At 40.6% G+C, this 12,230-nt stretch overlaps 1 protein-coding gene across 2 annotated transcripts in view; it reads left to right on the top strand.

Annotated features, from left to right (window-relative positions):
- Positions 1-2,573: 2,573 nt before the first annotated feature.
- Positions 2,574-12,230, top strand: part of gpc6a (glypican 6a) — a 381,886-nt gene continuing 372,229 nt past the window's right edge. For both annotated transcript variants that reach the window (XM_060898439.1, XM_060898438.1), the window contains exon 1: positions 2,574-3,005. In XM_060898439.1, coding sequence (XP_060754422.1) covers positions 2,804-3,005 — 202 coding nt within the window. In that variant the 5' untranslated portion in view covers positions 2,574-2,803. The remainder of the gene's footprint in view (positions 3,006-12,230) is intronic.

The following is a 12,230-nucleotide window of genomic DNA, read 5'->3' as shown; positions in this document are numbered from 1 at the left end:
GTCGCCAGGTTATCTCAGGGCTGACACAGAGACAAACAACCATTCACACTCACGGTCAATTTAGAGCCACCAATTAACCTAACCTGCATGTCTTTGGACTGTGGGGAAAACTGGAGCACCCAGAGGAAACCCATGCAAACACGGGGAGAACGCGCAAACTCCACACAGAAAGGCCCTCACTGGCTGCTGGACTTGAGCCCAGGACCTTCTTGCTGTGAGGTGACAGCGCTAACCACTACACCATCAACTGCTGAAGTAAGTAAAGAGAAATGACATCCATCATTACTTGAAGACATGAAGTGTATATCTCATCTCATTATCTCTAGCTGCTTTATCCTGTTCTACAGGGTCGCAGGCAAGCTGGAGCCTATCCCAGCTGACTATGGGCGAAAGGCTGGGTACACCCTCGACAAGTCACCAGGTCATCATAGGGCCGACACATAGACACAGACAACCATTCACACTCACGGTCAATTTAGAGTCGCCAGTTAACCTAACCTGCATGTCTTTGGACTGTGGGGGAAACCGGAGCACCCAGAGGAAACCCACGTGGACACGGGGAGAACATGCAAACTCCATACAGAAAGGCCCTCGCCGGCCATGGGGCTCGAACCCAGACCTTCTTGCTGTGAGGTGACAGTGCTAACCACTACACCACCAACTGCTGAAGTAAGTAAAGAGAAATGACATCCATCATTACTTGAAGACATGAAGTGTATATCTCATCTCATTATCTCTAGCCGCTTTATCCTGTTCTACAGGGTCGCAGGCAAGCTGGAGCCTATCCCAGCTGACTACGGGCGAAAGGCGGGGTACACCCTGGACAAGTCGCCAGGTCATCACAGGGCCGACACATAGACACAGACAACCATTCACACTCACGGTCAATTTAAAGTTGCCAGTTAACCTAACCTGCATGTCTTTGGACTGTGGGGGAAACCGGAGCAAACCCACGCGGACAACATGCAAACTCCATCCAGAAAGGCCCTCGCCGGCTACGGGGCTCGAACCCGGACCTTCTTGCTGTGAGACGACAGCACTAACCGCTACACCACTGTGCCACCGCTATGAAGTGTATATAAATTAATAAAAATAAAGAAAGCATTGAATTAAAAGGTTTGTACAAACTTTTGACAGAGACTGGATATATCGAGCTTCAGATAGATAGATAGCTTACAATGATTTCAATTTCAATCATGTTTGGCAGTAATTTAACACCATATTAGGCGAGCTAGCAGCACTTTCCCCATCTGTTACTTGAGCGACCATATTAATCAACATCATCTCATCTCATCTCATTATCTCTAGCCGCTTTATCCTTCTACAGGGTCGCAGGCAAGCTGGAGCCTATCCCAGCTGACTATGGGCGAAAGGCGGGGTACACCCTGGACAAGTCGCCAGGTCATCACAGGGCCGACACATAGACACAGACAACCATTCACACTCACGGTCAATTTAAAGTTGCCAGTTAACCTAACCTGCATGTCTTTGGACTGTGGGGGAAACCGGAGCAAACCCACGCGGACAACATGCAAACTCCATCCAGAAAGGCCCTCGCCGGCTACGGGGCTCAAACCCGGACCTTCTTGCTGTGAGACGACAGCACTAACTGCTACACCACCGTGCCACCGCTATGAAGTGTATATAAATTAATAAAAATAAAGAAAGCATTGAATTAAAAGGTTTGTACAAACTTTTGACAGAGACTGGATATATCGAGCTTCAGATAGATAGATAGCTTACAATGATTTCAATTTCAATCATGTTTGGCAGTAATTTAACACCATATTAGGCGAGCTAGCAGCACTTTCCCCATCTGTTACTTGAGCGACCATATTAATCAACATCATCTCATCTCATCTCATCTCATTATCTCTAGCCGCTTTATCCTTCTACAGGGTTGCAGGCAAGCTGGAGCCTATCCCAGCTGACTATGGGCGAAAGGCGGGGTACACCCTGGACAAGTCGCCAGGTCATCACAGGGCCGACACATAGACACAGACAACCATTCACACTCACGGTCAATTTAAAGTTGCCAGTTAACCTAACCTGCATGACTTTGGACTGTGGGGGAAACCGGAGCAAACCCACGCGGACAACATGCAAACTCCATCTAGAAAGGCCCTCGCCGGCTACGGGGCTCGAACCCGGACCTTCTTGCTGTGAGACGACAGCACTAACCGCTACACCACCGTGCCACCGCTATGAAGTGTATATAAATTAATAAAAATAAAGAAAGCATTGAATTAAAAGGTTTGTACAAACTTTTGACAGAGACTGGATATATCGAGCTTCAGATAGATAGATAGCTTACAATGATTTCAATTTCAATCATGTTTGGCAGTAATTTAACACCATATTAGGCGAGCTAGCAGCACTTTCCCCATCTGTTACTTGAGCGACCATATTAATCAACATCATGTCGGCGAAATAAAAATATCCTTCTCGCGCGCTCCGGTGATTCCACTCCGGGATTTTCTCGGCGCACGAGCCCGGTGTGTGTGCGTGCTCGTTCGTTCTCTCTCTCTCTCTCTCTGTCTCTCTCTCTCTCACACACACACACACACGCAGCAGCAGCTCTGTGTGCGGCGGAGAAGTTCCTGAGCTGCTGTTGGTCGGTGCGGATTTTTTGTTTGTTTTCCTTTTTTTTTTTTCCCTCGCGCGCTGCCGCTTGAGCACGCGCTGCGCTATGAAGAGCGCGAGAAGGAAACTCTGACCAGCGCGCGAGACGGACGGACCTGAAGGGGAGCTGGGCTTTGACTGGGAGTGTTGGTTTTCTTGGTGTTTTAGTGGTTCGGGGAGCATGGTGAGGCTGCAGGTGTGTGTGCTGGCTCTATCCGTGGCGCTCTGCCTCTGCGCGGGAGGACGAGGAGCTGAGCGCGAGCGCGTGGAGGATGAGGATGAGGATGGTGAGGATGGAGTCTCGCGCAGCTGCGGGGATGTCAAGCACGCGCTCGTGGAGAGAGGATTCACTGCCATCAGGATGAACCAGCGCCAGACCGCAGGTAGCTCTCTGGGTCTGGTCTCATTCAGAGTTTCAGGGACCTGTTAGAGTGCACTTTTTAGGGTGGAGTGGTGAGGGATGGAAAAAGAAGGGTCTGGGAGAGAGAGAGAGACCAGAACTCAGATCTAACTCTGCTGTTGACTTGAGAAACATCTCTTCAGGCGTCTGGGGATCATCTCTCTCTCTCTCTGTCTCTCTCTCTCTCTCAAACAAATCAGGGGTCAGAATTAGAATTTAGGGTTCACTGTGTTCGGTTAGGATAAATAAAAATCCATCAACTTCTTCTTCTTCTTCTTCTTCTGCTTTAGGGTTAAACGAGAAGGTCAGCAGCTCTAAAACACTGACTTGACAGGATCACGGTTCCACTCTTTATGAGATCTGGATACACATAGTTCTCTCACCCTAGGATTGAGGGTTTAGGGTGAAGACGTCCAATCCAGAAGTTGAGTTTGAAGCGCGTTATTCTTCTTATACCGCAGCAATTTGTCAGTCATTAAAAAAAAAAAAAAAATGACATGGAGGACTTTTTATCCATTTATAGTTACATAAATGCTATGGAAGCTGGAAGATCCGTTAAACAAGTTCCTGTCATCACTTATGCCATGGAAACTCTCTCTCTCTCTCTCTCTCTCTCTCTCAAACAAATCAGGGGTCAGAATTAGAATTTAGGGTTCACTGTGTTCGGTTAGGATAAATAAAAATCCATCAACATCTTCTTCTTCTTCTTCTTCTTCTTCTTCTGCTTTAGGGTTAAATGAGAAGGTCAGCAGCTCTTAAACACTGACTTGACAGGATCACGGTTCAACTCTAGTCTCTATATTTATGAGATCTGGATACACATAGTTCTCTCACCCTAGGATTGAGGGTTTAGGGTGAAGACGCCCAATCCAGAAGTTGATTTTGAAGCGTGTTATTCTTCTTTTACTGCAGCAATTTGTCAGTCATTTAAAAAAAAAAGACATGGAGTACTTTTTATCCATTTATAGTTGCATTAATGCTATGGAAGCTGGAAGGTCCGTTAAACAAGTTCCTGTCATCACTTATGTCATGTAAACTTTCTCTCTCTCTCTCTCTCAAACAAATCAGGGGTCAGAATTAGAATTTAGGGTTCACTGTGTTCGGTTAGGATAAATAAAAATCCATCAACAACTTCTTCTTCTTCTTCTTCTTCTTCTTCTGCTTTAGGGTTAAACGAGAAGGTCAGCAGCTCTTAAACACTGACTTGACAGGATCACGGTTCAACTCTAGTCTCTACATTTGTGAGATCTGGATACACATAGTTCTCTCACCCTAGGATTGAGGGTTTAGGGTCCAATCCAGAAGTTGAGTTTGAAGCGTGTTATTCTTCTCATACCGCAGCAATTTGTCAGTCATTAAAAAAAATGACATGGAGTACTTTTTATCCATTTATAGTTACATTAATGCTATGGAAGCTGGAAGATCCGTTAAACAAGTTCATGTCATCACTTATGCCATGTAAACTCTCTCTCTCTCTCTCTCTCTCTCTCTCTCTCTCTCTCTCTCGAAGTTAATAAGAAAATAAATGCAGCTCGACATGTTCCTGAGAAACTACAAAGTGTCAAGTCCTCTGTTCTGAAAACCTGTCAGAAAAATTCAAATTCCAGCTTTTGTCTCTGACGGTGACAAAGCGCAGACACTGGAGGCTCCTTCCCTGAATGTTGCATAAACATTTTCTTCCAGAGAACATCACGACTGCAGGCATTCCACATGTTATTCGGAGCGCTTGCCATCCGAGTCCCTGTGAGCAAGCTCTCACTTTAGAAAAAGAATCAACACCTTGTGACCAATCAGAATCCAGAATTCAGCAGAGCTGTGGAAGGTTAGAGTTAATCCAGGTGATAAAACTCAGTCCCCATTTCTTTGTATTTCTTCAAACCCTAATCTAAAACTAAATATACATTCATTTTGGAGTTTATCTTTCAATTAATGTGGAAACCTTTGGATTTAAGATGGAGTTTCTGCTCTAAAAGCCCTTACCAAACCCCTCTACTTGATTCCTCTCAAGATGTCTTCTTCTTTGGCTCAATCTTCAGGAGTTCATGAGATATTCTCGCCAGTGTTGCTCTTGGGTTGCTCACTAAACCAGTACCGCTATTTAAGGTTTTAGGGTGTAGGGGTTAGGGTTTATGGCTGAATGAGATGTTTTAAACTTTCATCTCGTGCTCAGGAGTCAGGATTATACTGTAGCTAGAAAGTACGATCTGATCTAGAATGTTCTCTGATTTCCGATTCTGTGGCTCTTTCATATATTTTTGTTTGGCGTGAATTGATTGTTAAAACATTGTTATTCTTTTTTTTTTTGCAAAAGACATCTTAATTGGCTATAACTTGGGAACTGTGTGTGTATGTGTTCCTTGGCAGTGAATACCTAAATAAGGTCATCTTAAGAAAAAAAAGAGAAAACAACAGACTGTCAGGATTATAAACTTTCACCACTTTAACAGGATTGGGAGCTCCTATTGGTGGAGGGCAGGGAATGTGGGGTGGGGGTTTACAGAGCGACATGCGCGCACGCACACACACACACACACACACACACTTGTGTGTGTGAAGGAAGTTCAAGCTCAGGCTGCTCACCAAATCATTTGCAGCACTGACGAGCTTAGCTAAAGTTCGGCAGTTGGCAAACGCTTGGCATTGATTTCTTATTGATTCTGGTACATTAAATCACAGGGCCCATATTCATCTAGTTTAACTCTTTGTTTGCTTGCAGATTGCAGTGATTTTGTATTTATTTATCTAGTCTGTGTGTGTGTGTGTGTGTGTGTGTGTGTGTGTGTGTGTGTGCACGCGTTGAGATGAAAACGGGTGCTGGTGACAGCACCCCGAGGCGAAATTAATTACTCATGAGCGCTCGGCCTTTAATAGAAAGTAAACGAGGGAAACGCTCAGATCTGTGAACACATCACACTCTGGACTGCATCTTACAGCCATTTTTTTATTTCTGTAAAACGAGCTTACTTTACAGAGTTGCTAATTCTGGGAAAGGTTTGGCTTTGATAATACCGTATTTTCTGGACTATAGAGCGCACCTGTATATAAGCCGCATCCGCTCTATTTAAAAAAAAAAAAAAGATATACAAGCCGCACCGGGCTATAAGCCGCAGATATCTATGTTGAAAAATTAGATATTTACTGCATGTACAGAACGATTTTGTACTGTAAATGTACATGTATGTACCTGAACAGATTCTTTCCGAACAGTGCCTTTTAACACGGCAGCAACTTTGCTGATTAAAACGGAACAGAACCAAGAGAAAATAACCGGTATTTATTTACCTTCATTTCTCCTGTGTTTGAAACCACAAGTCACTTTAATCATCTTCGCTGGATTTGAAAATAATTACCAGTTAGTAATTTGTCGTGCGTGTTCTATCTGCTAAAGATCTGCTAATTCTTCTTTGCATTGATTTTTCGTCTATCTTATTTTTGATTCTACTTCCGGTTAGAGCGCCCCTAGCGGTGGAAGAAAAATCCACAGAATAGCCGCACCTTTGTATAAGCCGCATGGTTCAAAACCTAGGAAAAAAGTAGCGGCTTATAGTCCAGAAAATACGGTAAATATAGCATTAAATAATATTCAAAGGACATGAATATTAATTTACAATCACTGATGACATAGAAACGATCATTGTACAATAAATGGCATGAATGACATGAAATAGTGGTTTAGAGAAAAGTAACATAAGCATGCTAAGTTACATGAAAACAGTGACACAAGAAGGCTAAGTTACAAATTTACAGTAAACAGTGGCATACTACCTGTAATTAACAGCTGAATAATCATGTAGTAATGCTCATTTACAGTAGGTAGCAAGATTAGAAAGCTAATTTACAAATGTATACTAAATAGTGACATACACAGTTGAATTTCCAGAAACTCATAACCTAAAAATACTAATTTACAGTAAATATGACAAAAATAATGCAAACTTCTAGTAAATAATGAAACAGAAAAGCTAATTTATAGTAAACAATGACAAAATAATGCTACTTTACAGTAAATAAGGAAATAAAATGGTAGTTCAGAAGAAGAAACCTTTGTCACATGCACACTTCAAGCACAGTGAGATTCACCCTCTGCATTTAACCCATCTGAAGCAGTGAACACACGCGCACACACCCAGAGCAGTGGGCAGCCACACAACAGCGCCCGGGGAGCAGTCAGGGGTTAAGTACCTTGCTCAAGAGCACTTCAGCCCAAGGCCACCCCATGTTAATCTAATATGTCTTTGAACTGTGGGGGAAACCAGAGCACCCGGAGGAAACCCATGCAGACATGGGGACAACATGCAAACTCCACACAGAAAGGCCCCTGCCAGCCGCTGGGCTCGAACCCAGAACTTTCTTGCTGTGAGGCAACAGTCCTAACCACTACACCACCGTGCCGCCCTAGTTTGCAGTAAATGATGAATGAAAAGCATGAATTTACACTAAATAATGACAAAATAATGGTATTTTGCACAACATAATGACATTTAATTTGCAGTCATTAACATCAGTGCTACTTTAGCAAAGTACTTCACTATTTTCATTTTAATAACATAAAAACGCTCATTTTCAAATTTGGAGTAAACAGTGACAGCCAAGATGTAAATGTACTTGTACAGTAGAATAATTATGCAGCAACACTAGTTTACATTCAGTAATGACAAATTGATAGTAAATACTGACATACTAATTCTAATTTCCAAAAACTAGTACTGGAATGTAAAATGCTAATTTACAATAAATAATGTAATTACATGCTGGTTTATTAAACAGTGGAATATACAGTAGATGTTACATTACAGTAGGCAGTAACTAATGTAAATAATGCATCTTTACAGGAGATAAGGACATAAAAATGAAAATTCTAGTAAATAATGACATGAAATGGACAATTCATGACAGAAAATGCTAACCTGCAGTAGATAATCAAGTACAAATGCTAATTTACAGTAAGGCAAAGGCAAAACTGTGCAAATTTACAGTAAAACAATGATAAAAGTTATTTTACAGTAAACATGGAAATCACATGTTTGTTTGAAGTAAACAGTGAACTAAGAATGAAAAATTCTAGTAAATAATGACATAAAATTCTAATTTACCCCCCAAAAAAACCCATGACAGTTAAATAAAAATGCTAGTTTACAATAAAGAATGGTGAAATTATACTATTTTACTGATAATAATGATTAAACAGAAGAAAATTCTAGCAAACAATCTAATAAAATTTGAATATACAATAACTTAGTGTATAATTGAATATCAATGCTAATTTACAGTAAACAACAGCACAATAATAGTACTTTACAATAAATCATGAAATAAAATGCTGTTGTTGTTTTTTTTGTCAGTAAGGAATGAAAAATTATTTTTGTCATTGAAAACGCTAAAGCCGACTGTGCTGCAGTAGGACGTTGTTCTGTACGGATCCCGAGTGTGAGTAGAGACTGATGTACAGGTTCTGGAGGGAATGAGACAGCGATTCTAAAGCACAATTTTAAACTGAAGAGAGGATTTGAGGAAGTGGATAAGCATGAGTGCACAAAAATACTGAGAAGTGCTCTAAAGTCTGTGGAGGTCTGATGCTTTCTTACTTCATACATTTTTCCTTCTAGCTTGTCGTTTGCACTGTTTATTCCTGACATAGCTTGTTGTTGTTTTTTTCACATTGTTAATTTTTTGATATTTTTCTATAACAGAATTTATTAATTTTTGCAGAGCTTTTTCATGATATTATTTTTGATGCTTTGCTTATATATTTTTTATTTCCATTGTGTTTTTTTCATTTTCTGCTTTGATGAATTATTTAATTAATGCGTAATTATATCTGCCCTTTTTTTTATCATTTTTTAAGCTTTTTTTTTTTTGCTTTGAGTTATATTTTGCATGGTTTATATCTGTTTTTTGCCACTGAATTTTTTTCATATTTAGCATTTTTATTTTTCGCTTCCATTGTTTTTCTTTTATTTATTTATATCTCATCTCATTATCTGTAGCCGCTTTATCCTGTTCTACAGGGTCGCAGGCAAGCTGGAGCCTATCCCAGCTGACTACGGGCGAAAGGCAGGGTACACCCTGGACAAGTCGCCAGGTCATCACAGGGCTGACACATAGACACAGACAACCATTCACACTCACATTCACACCTACGGTCAATTTAGAGTCGCCAGTTAACCTAACCTGCATGTCTTTGGACTGTGGGGGAAACCGGAGCACCCGGAGGAAACCTATGCGGACACGGGGAGAACATGCAAACTCCACACAGAAAGGCCCTCGACGGCCACGGGGCTCGAACCCAGGACCTTCTTGCTGTGAGGCAACAGCGCTAACCACTACACCACCATGCCACCCTATTCAGGGGTTTTTCTAGAAAAAAGTAGTATGAGGGAGCACACATTCGCACGGATGCGAGGGAGCGAAGCAACCGGGGGGAAGGGGGGGGGTTCCCCCCCTTCTGCAGTGTGAAGCCTTTGAAAATTTGAAGCTTAAATGGGACATTCTGAATATGTTCAATATGTTCAATGCGGGCGTTTTCTGTTGCCTGCGCCGTTCGATGTTGTTTGGATTTTGCATGATCCCACGCCTTGTCAACCCGCAAGCTAGTGCAGGGAATCTTGCTCCAGATATATTCCCCATTTTGTTGGCGCTGGTTGTGCCGCTTACAAATGTGGCACATCATCCCTGTTTTATTGTTGACAGGATAAAGCCAGGGGTATCCCTTCTCCCATGCCTCCTGATATCCAACCAGATGTCCTGAGTTCTTTTTCTTGGGCCTTCGTTTCATATTGGTAAAAAGAAAAAAAAAAAATCAGCTTCATTGTAGACCCCATTATATCGGGTCTTCGGAGTCTCAGTTTATGTTACTATGTACAAGTTGAAAACAAACCAAAAAAAAATGGACATAGCTTCACTGTAGACCTGGGGTCTTTGTCTATTTTGTCAACATTGGAAATTTAAATAACACTCTGACACAAACTAAAAACAATACTCAATTCAAATTACACACAACTACAACTACTAATTCCTCATTATTCAAATTGTGACTTACTCTACTATGATTGAAATTGAAATTTATATTTAGAATTCAAATGCATTCAAGTTGCACAGAAATAAACATTCATTAGAGAAATCTGATGTTTTCTTATACTTAGAGTTAGTTGTTCATAATGAATGAAAAAATTAATTCCAGAATTATTTTCTCTAAAAGGAAACTGTTATAAATAAAGTATATTTTGTAAAGTTGGAATCTAACTCAATTAACAAACTTTTAAAGTTTGAGACCATGCAAAAAAAAAGTATTTAAAAAATACATACTTGAACTTTTCCAGGAACTTGGCCCAGTCATCTTCTTCTGCCCCGGACATTCTTTAGCTTTCTTCCGTTTTGTGCCGCGGGATGACATCTTTAAATGCCCAAGCATAAACCAAAACTCGCAATCATAAGCGCCCGCGCTAGTGGGTGAAAGATCATTCAATCTCGAGAAATCACGCTCTACAAGTCAGCTGACCTTACATATTAGCCATAGACATAAAATCTCGCGAGAACAGAAAACATGGCGACTCGGTCGGGGAAACTCCGATTCGGATCGTTTTTGCACCGTTAAACTTTTGGATCGGAATATTTTTGGAGTAATTATAACACATTTGGGGAACAGACACATTGTCAAGTGGTGGTACTGGGATATTTTCACGGAGAAAAGATCGTTTTGAGAAATATTGTATGTTGTACGGCAGCATGTAAGTACACAGCCCAAGTGTGACTTAGGTTAAATCGGCATTCCGGTAAGAGGGCGCAAGCCGGGAGTATGAGGGCGCAGCGCCCCTGTTCCCTTATTTAGAAAAAACCCTGCTATTTATTTATATTTTTTATTAAAATGATCTATTTTTATTTTTCTATCTATCTATCTATCTATCTATCTATCTATCTATCTATCTATCTATCTGTCTGTCTGTCTGTCTGTCTGTCTGTCTGTCTGTCTGTCTATCTATCTATCTATGTTTATTTTGCATTGTTTATTCCCATATTTTAATTTTTGCAATTGTTTGGTTTGGTTATGTTTTGCATTGTTTTCCCCTGCTTTTTTTTTTTTGGCACGTCTTTTATTCCTGCATGTTTTATTATTTGCTTTAGTGATAGCTTTCTTTCTTTTTCTTTCTTTCATGAAGAACTTTTGTCTATCTCGCTTATTTCCTCCCATATTGTATGTGTAGGTCATTATTTTTGCCTTGCTTATTTCATTTCTACATCATGTGTTAATTTGTTTCCCATGGAGCTGATCTCAGCAGCGTGCTCTATGTGCAGACGTGTGTGAATTCTACAGACAGACAGTGCAGCGAGAGCAGCCAGAGTGAGATGCGTCAGTAGGGGGCTCCACTCTCTCACTTGAATTCATTAAGTCCTTCAGGCATGAGTTTAGCATTCTCTCTCACACACACACACACACACACACACACACACACACACACACACACACACACACACACAGGGTGTCATTATGTATAGTGCAGTAATCACATTGGAGCGTTTGCCCGTGGAGAGGGAAGCTGATCTCACAGTCGTGTGTGTTGTGAGACGACGCTGTCTGTCTGCCTGTCGGTTATTCTCATGATGTTTTTTCACGGGATACATTATCACAGTTAACAACGTGACAGCTGTTATTCAAACTGCTTCGTGACTCATTTATGTCAAGTACCACTTGTTAAATGAAGACAATTAACAATGAAAATGATAAAATCGTTTTCGTGACATCATAAAGCATGTTTCTAAAGAACGCCTTTCCTGAATAGAACAGGCACCTAGCCTAGCTGCATAATCTATACCATTAGCTAATAATAATGTACATTATTTAAAGTTCATGGTTTTACAACAGCTTTACAGTCTTAATAATAATAATAATAATAATAATAAAGGATAAAATATAATAAATTAAGGGAATTATTAAAATAAAAATATGTCATCAAATGAAATATAATGTATATAATAATTATATATGACATGTAGAATGCAGTATCACCTTTCGGAATGGTGGAAAACCACAGAATCACCTTTCGGATGAGAGGTGAAACGTCTTCAAGAATCTTCAAGCAAGTCCAGTTGCTCTCTTTTACCACCCACAATGCAGTAATTATATTTATATTTTGTTCTTTTTTATTGTTTATTTTCTCCTTGCATGGTTCCTTTTTTTTTAATCACACATCTTATTCTTGATCTTGCTTTT

The sequence above is a fragment of the Neoarius graeffei genome, chromosome 18 (assembly GCF_027579695.1).
Source record: "Neoarius graeffei isolate fNeoGra1 chromosome 18, fNeoGra1.pri, whole genome shotgun sequence".
Taxonomy (NCBI): Eukaryota; Metazoa; Chordata; class Actinopteri; order Siluriformes; family Ariidae; genus Neoarius; species Neoarius graeffei.
Note: the sequence above shows the minus strand (reverse complement) of the source record. Positions and strands in the feature narration are given on the sequence as shown.